This window comes from Exophiala spinifera (assembly GCF_000836115.1).
Source record: "Exophiala spinifera strain CBS 89968 unplaced genomic scaffold supercont1.2, whole genome shotgun sequence".
NCBI lineage: Eukaryota > Fungi > Ascomycota > Eurotiomycetes > Chaetothyriales > Herpotrichiellaceae > Exophiala > Exophiala spinifera.
In genome coordinates, this window is record NW_015622514.1 from 3792278 (window position 1) to 3813525 (window position 21248).

A 21248-nucleotide genomic window follows, 5' to 3' on the forward strand; every position below is an offset into this window, starting at 1 on the left:
TTCATTAGTTTGGTAAAGACGTAAAGTTTCGTCGCGTGGTCCATCGGCGGTCTCTTCTTTCCCTTCGCGTTATAACATCGAAGAAAACCACCCATCCTTCCGGCTTCCAATAAGTGCCTGAAAATACAGCATAACAACGAATAGAAGACACCTGAAGTAGAGATGGCATTGGCAACCCCTCGCCCGATATGGACCCCCAACTCTCCTGAAAAGACCGCGATCACTGCGTTCCGGCACTATGTCAACCGCAGATACAACCTCAATCTTGTCAGCTACCGGGACATACACAGTTGGTCTGTTAACGATATCCAGGCATTTTCCGAAGCGGTTTTTGATTTCGTTGGCATAAAAACCTCAGAGCCTTATGTGAGGGTAATAGACGGGCTCGACACCATGTGGCCTCCCCCACGTTGGTTCCCTGGTGCGAAGTTGAATTATGCGGAAAATATGCTGCAGCCAGGACTTTCATCGAAGCCAAATGGCATTGCCATAACAACAGTCGACGAAACTGGACCCACGAGCAGCACTGACTACACCTTCAAGCAGCTCGAGCTTCTCACAGCTGCATGGGTCGCGGCGCTCAGAAAGCTGGGAGTTGGCGTAGGCGATGTTGTCGCAGGTAAGTATCTTTTGCTAGGGTGGCTCAGGCGACGCTCTTGGAGCATCCTAAATACCATCAAGAAGTCCTAGTAACACCGATTGGGTCTGGTGTGTATTATGAAGCCCTACCTGTACTGACTGAGAGGGATGTTACTTTTAGCTGTCCTCCCTAACAGGATCGATTGTCTCGTCTTGTTACTTGCCACAGCCTCCGTTGGAGCCATCTTCTCTTCAACGTCACCTGACATGGGCAGCAAAGGCATCCTTGAACGTTACCGGCAGGTGCGACCAAAGGTTTTTGTATGCGACACACTTGTACACTACAGCGGCAAAAAGATCGACCTGCGAGGACGATTTTCCGAGGTCGAGAAGACGCTTTACCGAGAGATCCGCGAACTGCAGCATGTAGTAATTATCAACGGGCCCTTGATTCAGGGTAGCAGCGCCATTCTAGCTTCCAAACTTCTTAATCTGTCTGACCCCCCGCCGATACAATATGAGCAGTTGCCGTTCGACCACCCAGTATACATACTGTATTCATCAGGCACGACAGGACTCCCGAAATGCATCATCCACGGGGCAGGACGTGCATTGATCATGCAAAAGAAGGAGCATATGCTGGGTAACGATATCGGACCGACCTCAACAATGTATCAGTATACTACTACAGGGTGGATGATGTGGAACTATTCGATCGCTTGCCTCAGCACAGCCGCTCGCGTTGTGCTGTATGACGGGAGCCCATTATATCCCACTCCGGCCCACCAAGTCGGGTTGATCCGAGGAGAGAGGTAAGTTATACCCCAATTCCGGCTTGATCACGTCCAATGAGGAATCTACGCACGGCTAAAAGCAGTGCCATTACCGTGATATGCAATAGTGGAGAGTCAAGACATCATGGCTGATATGAAGATTCCCAACAGAGTCACCCATTGGGGCACAAGCCCTAAATTTCTTACAGCCTTGAAACAACACGGGCTTCCACCTGATATGAGGATCGACTCCCTTCAGCATGTGTATTCAACGGGCTCACCCTTGAGCACTGAACTTCATGAGTGGTTCGCGGCCAATTTCCCAAGAAACGTGGGCCTATTTAGTGGCTCTGGGGGGACGGATCTTGTTGGTGGAAGTGAGTTACCCCCTGCTCTTTATCACATGTATAGGGCAGGACCTAACTCTGTGGTTCAGTCGTCTCTGGAAGTGTCATATCGAACATCTATACCGGTGAGATTTCAGGTCCTAATCTGGGGATGAAAGTCGAAATCTGGGATAGTAATGGCGTCAATATTGAAGAAACTGGAATGGATGGCGATCTGGTCATCACGAAACCTTTCTTCACCATGCCTCTTGGATTCTGGGGCAAGGATGGCGAGGACAAATACCGCAAGGCATACTTCGAGCAGTACCCTGGGGTATGGTATCACGGTGATCTCATTAGGAAAAACCCCCAAACCGGTGGCTACCAGATCCTCGGTCGGAGTGATGGTGTGCTAAACCCTGGAGGTAAGTATCTCCGCCAATCAGCTAGCCCCTTAAGAGAGAAGTGATGCTAAACGTCCCGGACAGGAGTGCGCTTTGGAAGCGCTGAAATTTATGGCGTGCTCGAGAAGATACCCGAACTACAGGATTTCATATGTGTCGGGCAGAAATTACCACCCAACTTCTCCGATGAACGCGTTTTGCTTTTCCTTAAGCTATACCCAGGAAAGCACCTGGATGAGGCATTGCGGCTTCATATCAAAAAGGCAATCGCGAGTTCTTTGAGTGCCCGGCATGTACCTGAGCAAATACACCAGGTCCAAGACATCCCGTATACGGTGAACGGAAAGAGAATTGAGAACTTGGTGCGCGACATCGTTGCTGGAAAATCGGTGGGTCCCGCGGCGACCGCCATCAATCCTGAATGTCTTGTGGAGTACAAGCGCTATATCCTTCCGAGCCGGAAGGGATCGGACAGCAAGCTATAGCTATCGAGCTGAGGAATCTACCGCATTGGAAGGTTTGAATCTGGGCAACGTGGTCTGCCTAGTCGCCATATTGAGCTCGCCATGTTGAGAAATTATGCAGGGCTTGTTCTACGTACTCTCTTAAGGGGATGTATTTTCTTAGCCGTCTTGGGTCTGAGCACAAGGTGGAAATTCCCCTTTTACCATGCAGGTTCCAAAGACATATCACCAGAAAAGCGTCTGGCCTATTCACCAACCGCCTATAGGTGGCCACACATAGAATACAAAGGTTAACCTAGTCGGCAGGCTAGGGCCATAGATACCGTAGCATACCGATAATATCTAGTACGATATCGATATTAAGCAAGTACGCAAAGATCACACCCCTTGAGCATTCGAGAAAAATTTAACCAGTTACAATATCCTGTCCAGCATGGGAGGGGATTTCGATGCCAGGTGAAACAGTCTGCAGTGTGCCAAGGTCAGTCATGTATGGCAGGTACGAGTCTGCGAAGTATTCTTTGAACGAAGATGCATCATATGCGGTGTCGGAACCGATTCTCGGAGGATTCGTTCCATACGTTGAATGGTCCCCTGTGGGAAAGAAGACAGCGTAACGCTTCGTACAGCAAGTCCGGCAGGTATAACCCATATGAGGGAGATGGCGTGGTGGGGAGTATGTCACCAGCGAAGTCTGCATTGCAGAGCGTGACGTGCCTCGCGAGCACGTAGTTCAGCTGGGACCCCATTGTTCCGCAGCCAGAATCACATCCCTCTAGCCGGAATTGTGTTGGAAGTGACATTTTAAAGGCGGCAATGTCATTCTGTAGAATGGTTTTCTCATCCGGGTTTACACTTCTCGTGCCGTCACGGCTCGATTCATGGACCAGCGACAGCAAGTATGTGGAAACGAGATACTATGCTCTCGTATTGCGTGTTTCTGTTGCACTGAGTGACATAAAGACGGCCCCTGGCGTCGAGGTCATCTTCCCCATATATACCTCGTTCCCACTGAAACAATCTTCATCAGAGACCGGCATGCGGACTGGCATATGGCGACGGCTCATGCCAAAGGGGCTCTTCAGAACGATAGAACCGAACGTGTCAAGCTCCCACACCGCCCAGAACAGTGCTGAAGGCCCATATCTTCCACTCATCCTCTTCCCGAGCAATGCACATCAAGCCAGAACAAGAGCTGATAGTCTTGAATACGAAGCGTGCTTGTATCCACGCAAGATCGGGCACCACCTGGACGACCATACTTGACTTCTGCATCAAAGCAAAAGCCCTTGGATTCAACGGCCGATGGGGCCTTCCCTGTTGTTTGAACCGAATTGCTGCCATGGAATGTTCGCAACCGTCCCGTCATCGCACAGAGATCGCGCCATGCTACCGCACCGGCCAGGACATTGGTGTTGCAATCAGGAAATGCACGTATCACTTGAGCTGCTATCTCTGCTGCATCCACGTCGCTGCTGATGGCGCCCGTCAAAAGCTTTGCACGGAGTTTTCCGAGGGCAAATGCCTGTGTTCGTCCTGAATTATGTGACTCTACCACTGCCGTCATCGTGAGGCGAGTGGGTTGAGAGGATTGAGAGCAAGTATCTTCGCAACACCAATCTTCTCAATTCCCTCGAGGTAGCTCGGGCCTCATAATTCCATCTAGAATTAGCGACAACGGTGTCGGACACCGCGGTCCGCGGTCACGACCCGGGATGCTACGGCAGACCTAGAAGGCGAGAAATGAAGAATACCCTGGTCACCGTGGGGATCCTAAAACCCGGAGATCGGAAGGCCGGAGCCAGCTCTTGGACCTTCTGTCAACTCCTCACTTATTATCAGGACTTCATATTGAGTAGACGCCCCTTGTGAGGGCTTTTTGTTTACTAGCAACTTCAGCATACAGCAGATACGATGGAAGGTGGCAACACGGCCTCATGGGCTATATCGTATCTTTCCAACCCAGGAGCTCTCATTCGAGCTTTGCCAATTGCTCTGGGCTTAGCGGCTCTGGCTTGGCTAACTTACGTTCAGTTTCTTTCACCAGTTGCGAAGATTCCTGGCCCGTTCTGGGCCAAAATATCGAGACTCTGGCTTGCCTATCATGGATGGGTTGGTGATTTTCATACGACATTGCTAAGACTCCATCACCAATATGGTGACTTGGTTCGTGTGGGACCAAACGAATTGTCGGTTTGCAGCGGTGAAGGAGTTCGCAAGATCTATGGTCTGCTTAGCTGAGATCCGAAGTTGTTTTGAAAAGCTAACAAGTTTAAACAGGTATTGGAGCAAAGTTCAGCAAAAGCGAATTCTACACCCCGGTGCAAGGCAAGCGGAAATTCGACCTCTTCGGGGAAAAGAACGAAGAAATTCATCGGCAGCAACGTCGCATCGTCAGTAACATCTATACTGTTGCTGCAGTAAAGGAGCTGGAATCGCACATCGACAGTACAGTCGCGCATTTCGTGGAACAGCTCAAGCTTCGGTATAACCACACGATCGATTTCGGCGTCTGGCTCCAACTATTTGCCTTTGGTAAGTACACAAGGGCAGACTAGTTGAGAAACTAATCTAACAATGACTAGATGTGATTGGAGAAGTTACCTTCTCACAGAGATTCGGCCTCCTGGATATAGGTGAGGAGACCGATGCTTTGGTGGCCATCAAAGAATCCATGAAGTCGACGTCCTGGCTGTGCCAGATTCCCCTTGTATACCACATTCATGAGACCCTGAAACCAATTATTGGCGACCGTATTGCCGCCAATGCTAGGAATAGCACCTTGCGCGACTTTACCGTCAACCATGTGCGAGCGCGCGAGGGGCGAGAGACGAAGCATAGAGACTTCGTGTCGCGGCTGTTCGAGATCCACAAGTCCAAAGAAAATGATTTCGACGTTAATGACGTGATCTCAATGGCTTCGAGTAATGTCGTGGCAGGATCGGATACCACGGCAATATCTATGAGAGCAATGTGTAGGTCATTTGCCGTTTTGCGCACACCACAGCTAACAAAGAGGCAGTTCACTTTCTGTTGACCCACCCAGAATGCAAAGCGAAGCTCCTTGAGGAGATTGATGCGTACTACGACAGCGACGAAGCCCAAAAACACAAAATCATACCATTCGACGTAGCAAACAATCTGCCATATCTCCAAGCCGTGAAGTACGAGTCTATGCGCCTTCATCCTGTTGTTGGACAGACCCTGCCAAGGGTTGTGCCTGCAGGAGGCTTGCAATGTGGCAACGAGTATATTCCAGCAGGAGTAAGTGAACCAGCTCCTTGAATCGCCATCAAGATCTGACAACACCGTTAGACTGTTGTGGGAGTTTCGCCGTATGTGGTTGGCCAGTCGACAGAAATCTGGGGAGACGATGCTACTGAATTTAAGCCAGAGAGGTGGATGGGTAAGAACAGAGGCGAACTTCGTAAGTGTAATTTTCTGGCGCAGCAGAACGTAGATTGCTAATTGTGTCGAAGAAAAGTTCTGGATGCCATTCGGTGGAGGCTCCTGGACATGTATAGGGAAAAGTAATTCAAGTTCACACAGTGCAAACAGGGGACTCGATGGCTGACAAGTTTACAGATTTGAGTTGGGTTGAGATGAGCAAGGTGAGCACCGACTTCTTCCTTCATTGAGAATCAATGTACTGACGTTCTTTTCAGGTCTTGCCCACCTTGTTTAGGAATTTTGATATCAAGCTTGCACATCCAGAGAGGGAACTGGACTTCCAGTGCTTGTACGTCGTCTTGTCTAGAGCCGATACCTTCCCCTCCAACTGACCGTGCTAGTTTTTTCCTTTTACAAACCGGTCTCGATGTCATAGTGACGCCGCGGAAGTTTACCACAGATTGATGATCTGCCAGAAGTGAAGTGTCGAGTCGAAGAACTCTACTTTGAGTGGCGGATCACGACGCAGTCCGCCGGAAAGTATGTCACATGGTCGAATAGCGAACTGTTTTGGAATTAGTGTTATGTGATGGGTAGCGGTGGCAACGTTGAACTTTCACGGGCCGGTAGTAACGGATCTCGATCTACCTATGAAATATTTCAAGACGCCCAGATCGAGTTGCGGAAAGAGCGTCGCATTTCAACTGCGAGAAGTCTGAAGCTGAGAGAATCTATGGCTTCTAGTGTATGTAGAGTCAGGGCTATGCGGGATAAGGAATGATCGCCATGACTTCGAACTAGGATCTTCTCCAAATGACATGTATACGAACATGAAATTTTCAGAAGAAATCTCAGATCCGGCTGTGGTCTTCGCAATGCTTACCACACTATGAAACATTCTCTGAAGTAAAAATTGACCTCGAGTCACCCTGCTACCACTCTCCTGAGATGACTATATCATACATATCTCGACATTTCGGTTCCGTACGTAAACACTCCCAACTTCCAGAAATCTTTGATCTGTGGAGATCTGTGGAGAAGGCTGATATGCTTAGAACGTGTGCAAGGCTATTTCTTCGTTTGTGGCCCAAGCAGTGCAGCCCATGACCCGTAAAACTAGAGTTCAAAGCACTGAGGAAATCTCCCCATTTTGCGTATATCCTTTCTCCCACTTCTCGTATATGTTCTCGGCGCCAGCCCAGACATCATAATCCAATAACTCCGTAACATAGTTCATGTCACACCATGTGTGCCGCGACTTCTCATTCGTATAAGTGTGTCGTTTCAGCTCTTCATCGCGTGCTTGCTGTGCCGGGCCGTCTGGCATGTGGTAGAAATGTTGATTGCCGATGGCACCAAGTACATTGGTGGTTGTTCTTCTCTTTTGGCATTGCTCGTACAGGCCTAGAATCTCAATTATGGAAGATCGTTGCTTGTCACGACGAATAATGTTGTTGCGGAGACTGCTGTTCAATTTACCCAGCAGAAGACCAAGCACTGTGCCATCTTCGGCCGCCATAGCAGCGCCTTGGGCTTGGTACGGCAGTGTAGGGTGACAGGCATCGCCGAGCAATGCTACAGTGCCCTGTTATCACGAAGCGATTAGTGCTTTTCCGGCAGCCGGATCTTCCGGGGTTGGGGTTGTCATTCGTACCTTTGTCCAGCTCTCGAGCTCGTCATGGTGCATAAGCTTCCATTTCAAACAGGAAGATATACAACTAATGATCTTCGTGAGACTATGATCAATGTGTCAGCAGCTCGGCTTTGTGGCTTCAGTCGTTTCAACTTACACATCATCCCAACCAACAAAAGTGTCTCTCATCTCATCAATATCACCTTTTTCGGTCCGCTTGCCTTTGGCAAGATTGTCCGGTCTAACAAGTACCATGTTGAATTGCGTTCCGTTCTTGACTGGGTACAATACGCTATGCTTTTCGGGGCCAAACCAAACATTTGACTCCATGCTGCTACATAGCGATACCACACGTGGATCATTCAAGTCTTCGAGCTGCTTTCTTGTAAAAGTTGCCCTGTATGCCAAGTCTCCGGTCTCATAAGGTTCGGATACATGTCCCAGCATCTTAGATCTTGTCGCAGACCACAAACCTTGAGAGTAAACAGTGATTAGTCTATGGAAAACGGACACCGGTTGATAACAAGAACCTACCATCAGCACCAATAATCACATCCCCAGTAGCCACCTTCCCATTTGCGAGGTACAGCTTGCCGGCCTCAAAATCGACGTTTTCAACTTTTGAGTCGAGATGAATGGGGACGCCTAGTTCCTTGAGTCTGTTCATGAGGACATCTAAGTAATCGGCTCGATGAATCAGACTTGATAGATGTTAGCCGTAGGGACAGAGTTCGGTCAGTTCACAAAAGCTCACATCCATGGACTGTCATGTTTCAACTCTCTGCGGTTGAGTACTGCTCCATCCTGGTAGCGTCGCATGATTATTGCCTTCACCTCATTACCCGCCGTTTTCATCGCTGGCATCAATCCGAGCCTGTCGAGGGCTCTAGTTGCATTGGGAGGAACTTGTATGCCAGCGCCAATCTACGAACCAAGCAACCTGTCAGCGAAAAGTTCGTGGCTAGATATATGACTTTACACTCATGGCTGATCCGGGCCTGAACCAGCAGAATTTTGAGCAGAATGGTATATACCTACCGGTAAGATTTCAGGTGCCTGCTCAAAGATTTCGACTGATAGGCCTTGCTGGCGGCAAGCAATTGCACATACCAGGCCTCCTATACCGGCTCCGATAATGCAAACGTGCAAATTCTGGGAACTCATTTTCGTCTATGGCTGAAAATCGGCAGTGGGACAGGGGTAGGGTGTTGGCGATGTGTAACAGGACGCGAACAACGCTGAAAGACGAGTTTACAGGTTTTTGTTTTTGGCAACGGACCCGACTTCGACCAGTTATTTTAGGGATACTACACAGTTGGTTACCTATTCCTAGGAGACCGTAATCTGGGCAACCTCGGCGCTGGCGGGTGGCCCGGGGTCTGTACACCCCGACTTTAGTACCCACCGCCCCACTTCCACGCTGTGTAGACTACAAGCACAGATTCAAAATGGGGACGGCGAGGAGCGGCGTGCGAGGAAGAACGCCGTGGTCTAATGACCACCTCGACGTTGCAAGCCCGGAAAGGAGCCTACCCGGGTAATGTTCAAAGAAGCTTGATTTTATGCCTAACTATGAACAACGCCCACCAGACTCCCTTGCTTTGAAGTCTCTTAGACCGTCCATGTGCGGTGTGGTGCGTCCGCGTCTCGGTCGGATTACCGGTACCGTTGTTTGCCGAACGAATCTGCCAGCATCCTCAGTGTTTCCAATCTCAAAACCAAGCGGCATTTTTGGTCCTCACATGTATCTATCCTCTTCATTAGTGTGAGCGCGCAGAAATGGCCAAAATAACGTCTATACTAACAATGGAGGATCTGAGCGTCCGAAACACATCGACGGACTTCCAACACTTTGTCCAACCCTGCTTACGAGGTTCATCAAAACCACCACCACCAAAGGGATTCAAAGCCGTTACTCCATAATTTGAGATGAACACTAGCTTTTGGAGCGTCTAGGGAGATACCAAGGAAATGCTCTCCAGCGCTCTTCAATACATCCAGCTTCAAAGGTTAATCTTTGTGCATCCTAGTCTGTATGCCTCCGGGCAAGATCAATGTGTATAAACAAGTCTTATCTTGGACATTCTTCTCGTTCTCTAGATGTTACCGGTGATTCTCACATTGAGAGTAGGCGTCTACCAACGTAGCAGGTCTTTAACCCACTGCGCTTTTAGGATATCCTTAATTACCGAGCATCTGGACGGAATGAGATCCTGTATCAAAATGATGAAGGGGACATGCTCAAGGTTCCTTCGCTACATTGTTGACGGGAACTCTTCTTTCTTTCTTTCTTCTCCAGCTTGCCCTGGTTAGATGATCGATCACAAAAGCACCTCCTGACTGCCAGGGCGAGCGAGCGCTGCTGTTCCTGAGACTACATGAAGAAAAGACAGGTAGATGAGATCACTTGAAGCAAATGATCAAGCAGATGATCTCGACTCAGCCCGCACCCAGACATGCGCTATCGCGGATATTTCAAGTTAGAGACATCCCGAAAAAGGTGAACCGGAAATGGACCGAAAACCTTGTCTGCGACATCATTGACGGGTGGTTGGCCGGCGAGGCGCACACAATTGTCTATCCAAAGCGCTCGTAAGAGTGTCATCCTCTTGTCCTCCTAAAGAACGTGAGCGCGATACCAAAGGTGTGATAGAACATTGGTCATCAGCGAAATCAGCGCTATGCTATGCTCGTAGCCTGCTCCTCAAGATTCTTGCGCCTGACCAAAGATGTCTGAGAAAGCGAACATGGAATCCCGATCTGAATCATTGTTGGGTATCATTTTAAGCATTTGGAAGGAAGGTGTTATTTCAAAGGAAATCCTGCTGTTTTGGTCTGCCATAATAACATCTGGGGGTTGATGTATAGCCAGTAGGTCTGGTCGCATTTGGTCTCCAGCACTGTGGGTACCTGTTGTAGATTCACGCCCAAGGAAAGCTGCAAATCGTCGGCGGAGTGTGGGCATATCGGCTTCTGCTTCAGTATCAGGATGGCGGAGGACCCGAAAAACAGCTGCACGTATTGGTTAACGCCAAAGCGATCGCACTAGAAACCATCAAGACTTACTTAAAATCTCCTGAGCCAATTCCCAATTCTGTGCGAACCGGGCTATTGATAGCTCTGCAGTATCTCCTACAGCATCGAAGGAAGCTTTGGTCTTCGGACCCAGTCGCCCTCCATCCGTCTCAAAGACTGTAGGCAAGATGTTGCAGACAAAAAATGGATGGGCAGCAGCCATATACTCTGGGGGCCACCGTGCGACTACTTGTGAGAATGACACTGCGCGCGTATTTCTGGGCGTTTCGGCTCCGTCAATGATTGATGATAGCGGATTGGAGAATATCCCCTGATCTTGGACGGTAGTATCAAGAAGGGCGTATGCAGTCGTCAGCATCAAATACGTCCCAAATACCCAGTTGTAATCGGCAAACGTGTCTGGTTCAAAAAGAGGTGGCTTCCTGAGGATATCGAAAGCAACCGGCCAAGAGAGCTTCAAGCAATTGAAGGCTGTCTCATAATCTAGTAATTGTTCGTGTTCAAGTGGCCTTTTCACGCTCAGATGCTGCATGAGGAGCGAGAGCAGATGATTTGCTATCAGGAACCAAGCGCGAGGGTTTTGATTTTCTGAGCCCTGCAAAGATGTCCAGGCTTCTCGCGGGACAGTCTGAAGTACGTTAGACTGTACATTTCGTCCGGCAAACCAATCGTTATCTGATAGAGGCAGCTTAACTGTAAAAGCGTGTCGATCCACGGCAAACGGTTTTCGGGTCATCAACGACCCAAACGTGTCCAGCTCCCACGTTAGCCACCAGGCTCGTCGCATTTCTTCAACATCTGTTTCGTTTACATCTTCCTGACTACCCGGAGTGCCTTCTTCTCCACTGTCGATCTCGGCTAGTTGCAAATCGTAGGATATACGGACGCAGACTCCAGTCAAAAGCCAGGCTGAGGTATTCAGCTCGGCTGTGTAGGCGTGGAAGGCTAGGACTATGTAGCCTTGTAGATACAACAGGTCTGGGCTCTCAATGTGTCGTAAGTCTGAACATATACTGTGCGCCGTAGTTGTATAGATTGAGCCTCGTTCTAGCGGGTTGATATCTGCCAGAGCCGGGTGTGTTGAAAAACGAGCGGAAAGTCCAAACATTCCCGTTAATAGCATGGCCATTTCCAGAGAAAGACCAGCTAGAGCATCTGAGCCTTGTCTCAGCTCCTGATGGGCACGGGCGATAAATCTTGGCTTGTGTAGAAGCGGAAGCCACGGTTGAATATGATCGAAAAATGTTTCGATAAGATCCATGGCTAGGTCGAATGATATGTGTGGAAATTCGGTTGGATGTGAGAGTAAAATTACATTATGACTTGGATTCTCGCTGCTGAAAGTATTGAAGGCTAGATTTAGAGCAGGTCCATCAAGCGAAGGGGGCAGCAACGAAGACCCATTTTGTTGAAAATTATCAGGTACAGGGTCAGAAGGCAACAAGACGTCCGGACTGGAGACTGGGCGCTCAAGCTGTGTGGTTAAAAGATTCTGAAGCGCAGTCGGATTTCGCAGAAGGTCCAAGAGCCAGACCAGACTGCCCTGAGCGGGCTGTGAATTGGATCGAGTCCGTTTCAAAGAGGTCCTTGGAAGCTTGTTGGGGGCAGGATAGGTACAGGTCCGTTTGGTCCGTGTGCAGAGTCCACAGGCTGGCTTTTCCATGTCGCACTTGGTCTTCTTACGCTTACTTGGACATACAGCAATTAGTCAAATTCGACCATCGTTGCCGTTTGATCTACTCACCACGCCTCGCAAGCCCGCATTGCCATCGGGTGCAGGGCCTGTGCCTCATCACGGGACGGTGCTTGATCGTCCTGTTCATTGACAGTAGCCATGCTGTATACTTGGTGCCCATTCAATTGTGGTGAAATGTCAAGATGAATTCGAGACGAAGTACAGAGTTTCAGCCCAAGCGCCGTCGTGCCAAGACGGAATAAGCTGCCCGACCGAAAAAGCCGCCTTTGTAACCTCCAGCAATCGAGGCCTACGTTTTCTCCCAGAGATGTCTCCAGGCCAGTAATGGGCGGTGGAAAGTGGCACAGCGCGATATATTCTCCATATACGATCAATACAACTTGAGGGTTTCGGTATGCATGTCACATTTCAGTTTCTCTCGTACTTCCTTACGCTACTGCATAAATGCTTCCACGGCCCATGAGCAGCAAGAGGGGTATATCTGGGTGATTGGGGAGCCAGTACAACGGATTGTATTTCAAAGGATTTGAGAGGGCGTCGGGCTGGCTAGGGGTTAATGCTTTCGCCTGGAATATTCTGTCAAGTCCCATATCAACCTCGCCTTAGCTTTTGGGCGGCGCAAGCAACATTTATCGAATTACAATACTATCCCCGCCCTGCTAACCCGCACTGACCCGGAAACCCCGGAGAGTGTCGGCCAAAGTCTTACGAGTCATCGGCGCCCTTAACGCAACGGACACGACTCGAACACTCGGGTTACCTTCCTGGTAGACACTCCAACCCCATAAGCACGGTAGTTATTTAACCCCTAAATCTAAGGGCCTTTGCTTTCTGAAGGCCTCTACCTCTACAAGACGACTTAATAGAGCCACACCGTCGCGATCAAGAACAGGAAAGCTCTGCCATCCTCACAATGAGGATGTGAGATTAGATGATTCCAAGCCAAGCCAAAAAACGATATTGACCATGTTAAGGGACTGGACCGATTTCCAGACGGAATACTTATCACCCGACACGAGGCGCGATTAAGACTTAAAAGAACTTGAGCTCCCCATCAGTCAAATGTACAGCTTCTCTACATTCATTCCCTATCAAGGCGCTATCGCTCGTGCCCTTCGAATGTGGTGATGACTCAACACTTTCCTGTTAGAGGTGTTGCTGCCACTGTCGTTGCTATTTGGGGCGTCATAGTCAAGGACACCATCATGTATCTCGACTATAGCAGTCTTTGCATCGACCATCTCCTCCTGGATGCTGTTGATTTCGATCTTGCTCCCAATTTTAACCGAGTATATATCCATGGTCTACCAATTCTCAAGCTCGCGGTCCACCAAATGAGCGTTCCATGCCCGCTCGTCAATGTCCTCTGATGATCATCATCCCTTCCTCGGACTTGGCCTTGACTAGATTATATCTTCGTAGGGTCTCCCCGTACCGCATTGGTATCATGATCAGTAGGAAGGCAAAGATAGTAAAGAAGGCCATCATTCCGAAGCACCAGTTGATACCCACCTTTGCGGCCCAAGGGAATAGGAAGAAGTTGAGAGCTATGCCGAACACGAGGCGGTAGAAGTTCATGATGCCGGTGGCCTCGTTCGCGTACGCTGGGGTGAATGCTTCGATCACGTAATTGACGACGGCTGGCACTCCGGCCACCCCACTGAAGGTGATGAGGAAGACGGCAAAAGCCAAAACCATATAATGCCAGTGATAGAGGAGACTAGCTCCGAAGATTCCGAGGCCAAGAGGATAAACGATCAAGATTGGCACCCACAATGAATGTAGGCGGTACTCAGCCTGCCACTTTCCTCCCCGACGGGCGCAGATAGCTAAAGGTAGCCGATCATTGACAAAGTGACCATATGCCTGGGCAACGAAGACACCTACCCACTGGGTAAAGGTGACTACATGAAACGTCGTTAGCTCTAACAGGTCGAATCACCGCGAAATGGTCCAGGATGAAGAGGGGTGTACTACTTACAAGCTGCGTTCCGCCTTGGAGAGAAGGCGTAGCCACCGGCCTCCACAGGTTCTTGGAGAAAGACGGAGAGGAGGGTGGTCACTGCAACCGACCATGAAAAATAGAGCATAAGTGGAAAACCGACCAGCATCGTCACTGGAGAGACACCGATAGCAAGTGGTAGCAGAGCCGCTCGGAAAGTCTGCGCGATGGTCTCTGGTGGTGTCGTCCGTCGTGTGAAGAAATACGTGGCCGTGAACTCTTGGAATCGAGTCTTTGGTCTGGGCGGGAATTCAGGTCCTCCAGGTCTTGTCCACCCAGTTTCTCGAAGGAATATTAGACATAATACTGCAACGACGCCCTCGACGCCAACATTGTACCAGAATTGAACCGTCCAGCTAGCATCCTGGACAATGAAGCCGGAAAATGTGGCACTGGCCACCGTTCCGAGCAGGACGCAGCATGTGTAGATTGCAATACACTTGCCCCGGTCGTGGAGAAAGAATACTTCGATGATGAACTTGGATCCCACTGCGTTGAATCTTGATCAGCTGAGAAATTCAGAACCAGTTCGGCAAACTCACCAACAGACGCGGCTGAGCCAAAAAGTGCTGCAAAAAGTCGAGACACCACAAAAGGAATATAGTCGTCACCGCTGGTCATCCTTGCTGACCAAATATTCATGCACAGCGTCAAGATCAATGACCAGAAGATAACTGCGCACTTTCCCAGCTGTCTCGCGACTGGTGTCCACAGCAAAGGTCCAACTGCCAATCCAGCGATGGCGGCAGAGAGCTAAAAACCAGCAAATCACCAAGCAATGTCAGTCATTATACCCTACGTTCATTCTTCTGAGAGAAGAGCAGATTCAGACTTACGCTGTAGGATACATCGACGGGGGATTTGTGGTACAGTTCAGCTTGTACGAAAAAGCCAGCTGAGTTGGCGAGGGCCTGAACGATACCAGCGAATGAAGCCAGGCACAAGATGGCCAATGTCGTGCTTTTCCTGGCCGTAGACCAGTTCTAGATCGAAAAAAGTATCAGCATCAATCGCCCAAATGTATGATGGGGTGAAAGTGCATGGTTTCACAAGAACTCAAGGGATGTGGCATTTTACAACGTACCAAGGGGTCTTCAGGATCGTCAGTAGGTTGTGGGACCAGTGCAATACCATGACGGTTTTTCCTGGTGGGCTGCTTTTCGAGATCCTCGCTCTGTACCTGCTCGGCAAATTCTGCTTCGCGAGTTGTCTCTATTTCCTGTCCACTCGCGACGGAGTGTTTGTCGGACTGCATCGTATTTCCTCCTTGGCAGAACAAGAGAATCTTGTGAGAAGTAGCGACAAAGTGTAAAGCGTAAAATAACCGTCTCCACGATAATCCAGTCTTCTGATACGCCCACGGCTCTCGCAGTGTGACCGATCTTGCAAGATATTGTTTTTGCCAAGGGTGTTCGAGGACTTGGCCAGATCTTATTCTTTCTAGGCACGGTCTTCACGGTCCGCGCCGGGCTTTGCCAGCAGGTTGACTCAACCGTTAAATGGGCTACACATGTACCCCCGGAGACAGGGGAGAGGTGGAACAGAGTCGGGGCACGCTTAGAGACCCCATGGCACCAAACCTTGTTGCTGCGGGATTTGTATGTGTAGCCTGGACTGCTCCACCGAACGCGGTGTACCGAGCCTGACCGTGATCCAGTCGCAATTTGTACAGTCTCGCATCCGTTATGATTGTCGGGGAACATAGTGTTCCTGAACAAGATTCATTCTGATGGTGTACACTCTGCTCTGTAGCCTTGATCCAGGTTATCCTTGGCCGGTGAGAGGCCGATGGAGTCAGGATCAAAAGACGAGGTGTTGCAAAGCGTTGGATTGTCGTGCGTAAGGGTTCTGTAAGTATTATGCAAGTCAGGCAGTTCGAAAAGAAGGCCAATGGTAACTATGCTATCCCGCAATGGGGAAGGTGCGCCGACCACCCGAACATGAACCCCGGCCTGGTAACGCCCCAGAGTTGTCGCAGCCCGGCGGGTGATCGAAAAAAAGTCTAGAGCACGGCTACAGAATGGAACAAAACGGATATTGGTTTCCCAGCCTCGTTTTATCCTTGAATATCAATTTTTCTATGCCATTCTAGCCCCTAACAAATCAGCCGGTTTTCTGATTTTAGCGCAAGGCTCGGAGGTTACGTCTCTCCGGTTACCTCACTGGCTTTCCATGGCCTGTCGTGTAGTACACACATCGGCCAGTCGCTCCTTTACTTCTGGTTAATCAACTCTCTCTGCATCGCTACAACCACATAAGACAACGGACCGCAATTTATTCCGCGAAGCCTCAGTCTAGGTGTTTTATCCTACGGACTTGCTGTTTGTGGGGTGTCTATGACTGTTATCTCCAATGCGTCGATCGAGAAAAGAGACTCTGCAGAGATATGCTGCGACACTCTTTCTTCGACTACGGGTTTGTTGTCATGTCGAGGATGACTTCTGCTCTTGAAAGCGACCACGTGTGAATTTACAGCAGACATCGACTCTGTTCGGGGAGCCCCGAAAGCTTATCTATATGACTTTTCGTGGGGACAGTGACTGAAATATTTGCCTATTGCGGTAATGCGAGCTGACATATTTGGTGTCCCGATAAGGCCGGTGAGGCTCGGCTTTGTGCGGCTTTCTGTTGCAACTGGACATACGAATCGATCATCGACTATCTAAGGCGAGAACGGTAGGTATATCTCGACGCATAAGATAGAGCATTTGAGTAAGTGCTCCGACATCAACATCAGACGAAACCGCAGACAAAAGTGCCAAAATGTATGGACAGACCTCTATCCCTGACGTGCCCGGCTACGTCTCTTTCAGGGCTGGTCACCGGATTCAGTCCCGCAAGATCTTGACGGGTGATGAGGCGAAGCCAACATTCGACGCAATTCCGTCCATTGATGCTTCTCAAATCTTCTCAGAAGACTTTCAAGAACGTAAAAGGCTCGCGGAGCAGATTGGGAAGGCCGCTCAGGATGTCGGCTTCTTCTATCTGATCAACCCGCCGGTATCTGGGGCGAAGATGGGTGCGTACAGGATACGAATCCTCGTCATGGCTTTGTCACACGATTCACGGCCTGAACTGATTTACTCCTCTAGATGCCGCCTTTGCAGCGTTGGCCAGATTCTTTGCCCTCCCAGAGGATGTCAAGGTGACCCGATTTGCCTCAGCTAGGTTTGAATTCGATTGACATTTGCCATGCAGATGAAGTATCATGTCAACAACAGCCCAGCTTTCAAGGGTTTCAATCCTGTCAACCCCGACGAGAAGAGAGCAGGCTTTGGATCAGCCCGAGAGACATTTAGCTTGGGCAGAGACTATACGGACCCTGAGCAACATTCCATCAAAGTCGCTCCACCTGGCACCGTCTCCCTCAATCAATGGCCGGACGCAGACCTCCCTGAGTTCCGTCGTGACATTTACGCCTACTGTATGAACAATTTGATCAAGTCGCAATGGACGGATGCTAATGAGCTTCACCAGTCACAGAAGTCTATGCCTTCGCAGCGAAGCTAGTACAGATATTCTCGCTCGCTCTCGGACTCGAGGAGACAGCGTTGGACGAATTCTTCAAGTTTCCTTTTACCGACATCACCATCAATCACTATCCACCACAGGCCGGTGACGATACATACAGACAGGTCCTGTTTCCTCACGCTGACTATGGTGGTGAGTATCTACTTCTTTTGCACGAGTTGCTAGTGCCTCGAAATTCCAAACAAACTGACCGTGGTATTTGTACGCAGCTTTTACACTACTGGCTCAGAGTAGGTCCAGTTTCCCGCCAAACGGAATGATTTATGCTAATGTGTCGGCAAAGAGGAAGTCAGTGGACTGGAAGTGTTGAACGCCAACGCAATCTGGGTGAAGGCACCTGTCGTCGAACACGCCTTCGTCGTCAACACCGGGAGCTACTTCGAGTTGATATCAGGCGGCCGTTGGAAGTCGACTGTCCACCGTGTCTGCGCAAGGGTGAGGGTACATTCCGGAACTTTGTGTACTCGACTGACTATCTCCCAGGCCAACACTGACCGAACCTCGCTTCCGTTCTTTTTCTCGCCGAGTCCTAACACCACCATATATCCGATGGTGGCTCTTGAAGACAATGACCTCGAGGATCAACGTAGGGACATTGGCAAAGAACACGTGCGGGGCATGATGGCTGATCGACCGAATCATCCATTTGTGAAGAAGCTCAGGGCGCTTGGCTTGGGGCCTGAGGAGTATACGTACGACATGATTTTGCAGCCCATAGCCTGATGCATCTCGAGCGTGGCAAGGTCTTTAGCAGGACTGCATACAAGGAGAGAATGTACTTCGTCGGGAGAAACAGAGAATATACAGGCCCCGTTCGTAGTTGTTCTCGGCTGTTCTGCGCATGATACGTGAAAAGAGATCGAGGCGCAAGACCAAAACACACCCGTTCAGACAATCTCCCCAATCGAGAATAATTTACTGGCCTGATAGGTAGGAACGCCTAAAAGTTTAGGCGCAGAAACATATAAGTCCGCCTAAAGAATAGGCACTAGTACCTAAAGCTTAGGGGGTCCTTAAGTCTCCCCTCAACTGTAATGTTTGATTTCAATACCTTCATTCTTCTATGTTCGCATACTATTATAGAATCTTCTGTCTCTGTTCTCTACGACGATATCCCTTGAAAACTTTGTGCTGCATTATCTTTCTAGAAAGTAGAGCCTAAAGTACCGTGAAGATTCTTGTCATTGCAGTGGTTGTAGCGAGCATTGTGATGTGACTGAGATCAAGGGCCTTTCATTTTTGAAAAGCTTCCTCTAAGCCCAAATAGGCTGCAATCTGCGTCGATAAGATCCCTCAGTGAAGGCTAACCTCAAGCAGGGCTAAACATCAGTCTCGACTTACAATATACTAACAAGCTTATCGCTTTTTGAGAGTGGGGGGCTCGCAGATCACCGTTATCAAACCCGTGGGCCATTTCCACAGAAAGACTGAAACAGCTTCCCGTTTTTTTAACGTCTGTTGTTATTGTCCTTTACTTATCCACTGTAGTTTGGCAAACTGAAACACCTTCCTATTCTCCCCGTCTGGTGTCTGGTCCTATTACTTATGGGCCATCAACCAACCAGTACCGGATATCCTCCCTATCGCGGTGTACGCCTCAGCATCGAGCAGTCGCTGCATCGGCAGGCTGATGCAGCCGAGCACCACTTCAAGCCGCCACGCCACCCACCCGACAGCTTGTCGCACATGTCGGCGCCGCGGTCGCAAATGCGACAAGACGCTGCCTTCGTGCCAGAGCTGTAAGGACAGATACGTTGAATGTGAGGGCTACGTGACCCGGTGGCCGGGTGTTGCTGCGCGCGGCAAACTACGTGGGAAGACTATTCCAATCCTCGTGGATGAAGAGTGTGGCGACGCGAGATGTCTCGTGAAGAGGAAAAGCCCATTTCCCTCCAGCACCACCACCAAAACGCAGACCTCGTCACCGCAGAAGCTTCCAATAAATTCTCAACATCAGCTGCATTCTCAGGAAGTGTCGAGGGTGCCACGCAGCCCATCAATTGAATGGATTCTCCCTGGAACTTCAGACAGCTTGGATCCTTTTATTGATTATTGTGAGTCCAGATTGTGAACTACCTGTGCTTGCTTAATCCTGCTTAGAGAGTCACACGGGTGTATCCTGACGGCATGCTGACCTTCAACAGTTACCTACGACCTCAGCGGGATTCCCTACCTCGGATCCAAGCCAGAGCAGAGCCCGTATCTGCTGTATGTCCGTCCTCTAACAAATCATGTGCCGCCACTTCGATATGCCGTGGCGGCAGCAGCAGCGTGCCATGTGGCAATCCGCTTTCAGAACGATTCCCTAAAAGCCAGGAGCCGCGAGTGGCAGCTCAAGGCGATGGAGCTTATGCGCCAGAGGCTCACATCGAAAGCATTGACGGCGGATTTTGGAACCGTGCTGACCATTCTCATGATGGCTCAAAACGATGTAGGTGGCAATCATCTCCTTGGACACTCCTTCGAGAGAGATCTTCAACGTGGCTGATCAAAGGGGTGATCTAGATGTGCACCGGCGACTGTGCCGAATTTGACACGCATCTTCCCGCTGCAAGGGCCTTTGTCGACGAACATGGTCAGAACCTCCCAGACCGAGGCTACTGTGAACAACGACTCGCGTGGTAAGAAAGAGAGCCCACCAAGCCCTTCCTCCCCCTTCGTTACCAGCTATCTTGGTAATTAACTCCCGCCTAGGCTCGATATCATCCGCTCCACAACGTCAGACCATTTCCTGACATTCACTTCCCCAGACCTGAAGAAGGTCTTTAGCCGCTACCGATCCGCCTCGGGCCACGCGCGTGAATGGGGCCACGAAGCCTTCGCCTGTCCGATCGATCTGCTGGAATACATTGTCGATGTCACCGTACTCTACAAAATCCAGCCTCGCGGGCAGCTCTTCTCCCAGGCCGCAATCGAAAAGGCATCGCTTTTCCTGGAGCGTGTTCGCGGTTGGACGCCTCGCCCGGGCTATTATTCGGAGCAGATGGGACATGTTGTCAGAGCGTGGCATGCTGGCGTGCAGTTGTATGTTATTCGGCTGTTCCGGCTTCATCAGCACGGCTGTGGCGAGGGCGATGCGGCGATCCAGACTACGGAACTTGTTGAGACGGTGCTTGCGCAGGCGAAGGCCGTGAAAACACCCAGTGCATGGAGCCATGCGTCTATATGGCCGCTGTTTCAGGCCGCGCTGTGGTTTGAAGAAGCCGAACACCTTGAGCGACGGCAGTGGTTGTTGGACTATTTCCAGATGATAATGCGGACATCGGGGTGCAACCAGCTAGATGTCGCCGCCTCGACATTAAAGACTATCTGGAAGAGCGGCGAGTATTACGATTCCGTAACTGCGGGAAATATAACAGGCTCTCTGATTCTGTGAAGACAGAGACGACCACTGAAACCGATTCTTTCGCCTTG

The 21248-nt window shown here is 49.9% G+C and overlaps 7 protein-coding genes across 7 annotated transcripts; 3 read left to right on the forward strand and 4 right to left on the reverse strand.

Moving 5' to 3' along the window:
- Positions 1–162: 162 nt before the first annotated feature.
- PV08_03679 (acetoacetate-CoA ligase) lies at positions 163–2567 on the forward strand (the record flags this gene model as incomplete). Its single annotated transcript, XM_016378030.1, has 5 exons — positions 163–619; positions 761–1391; positions 1524–1729; positions 1789–2103; positions 2167–2567. 5 exons carry the CDS (start codon positions 163–165, stop codon positions 2565–2567), a joined length of 2010 nt encoding a protein of 669 aa, XP_016239600.1.
- Positions 2568–3699: 1132 nt separating this feature from the next.
- PV08_03680 (uncharacterized protein) lies at positions 3700–4113 on the reverse strand (the record flags this gene model as incomplete). Its single annotated transcript, XM_016378031.1, has 1 exon — positions 3700–4113. The coding sequence occupies one exon, from the start codon at positions 4111–4113 to the stop codon at positions 3700–3702; it is 414 nt and encodes a 137-aa protein (XP_016239601.1).
- Positions 4114–4460: 347 nt separating this feature from the next.
- On the forward strand, positions 4461–6184 carry PV08_03681 (uncharacterized protein; the record flags this gene model as incomplete). The annotated part of the gene is made up of 7 exons (XM_016378032.1): positions 4461–4773; positions 4827–5081; positions 5132–5521; positions 5569–5810; positions 5862–5973; positions 6026–6076; positions 6132–6184. 7 exons carry the CDS (start codon positions 4461–4463, stop codon positions 6182–6184), a joined length of 1416 nt encoding a protein of 471 aa, XP_016239602.1.
- Positions 6185–7059: 875 nt separating this feature from the next.
- On the reverse strand, positions 7060–8733 carry PV08_03682 (uncharacterized protein; the record flags this gene model as incomplete). The annotated part of the gene is made up of 6 exons (XM_016378033.1): positions 7060–7521; positions 7591–7672; positions 7727–8042; positions 8104–8270; positions 8324–8493; positions 8608–8733. The coding sequence occupies 6 exons, from the start codon at positions 8731–8733 to the stop codon at positions 7060–7062; spliced, it is 1323 nt and encodes a 440-aa protein (XP_016239603.1).
- A 1540-nt stretch (positions 8734–10273) lies between these two features.
- PV08_03683 (uncharacterized protein) lies at positions 10274–12441 on the reverse strand (the record flags this gene model as incomplete). The annotated part of the gene is made up of 3 exons (XM_016378034.1): positions 10274–10581; positions 10636–12293; positions 12350–12441. 3 exons carry the CDS (start codon positions 12439–12441, stop codon positions 10274–10276), a joined length of 2058 nt encoding a protein of 685 aa, XP_016239604.1.
- Positions 12442–13657: 1216 nt separating this feature from the next.
- On the reverse strand, positions 13658–15558 carry PV08_03684 (uncharacterized protein; the record flags this gene model as incomplete). Its single annotated transcript, XM_016378035.1, has 5 exons — positions 13658–14205; positions 14283–14792; positions 14846–15056; positions 15140–15286; positions 15388–15558. The coding sequence occupies 5 exons, from the start codon at positions 15556–15558 to the stop codon at positions 13658–13660; spliced, it is 1587 nt and encodes a 528-aa protein (XP_016239605.1).
- A 1508-nt stretch (positions 15559–17066) lies between these two features.
- On the forward strand, positions 17067–21210 carry PV08_03685 (uncharacterized protein; the record flags this gene model as incomplete). Its single annotated transcript, XM_016378036.1, has 10 exons — positions 17067–17322; positions 17396–17448; positions 17502–17727; positions 17781–17966; positions 18044–18064; positions 18118–18269; positions 18318–18420; positions 19979–20265; positions 20340–20455; positions 20529–21210. The coding sequence occupies 10 exons, from the start codon at positions 17067–17069 to the stop codon at positions 21208–21210; spliced, it is 2082 nt and encodes a 693-aa protein (XP_016239606.1).
- Positions 21211–21248: the final 38 nt, after the last annotated feature.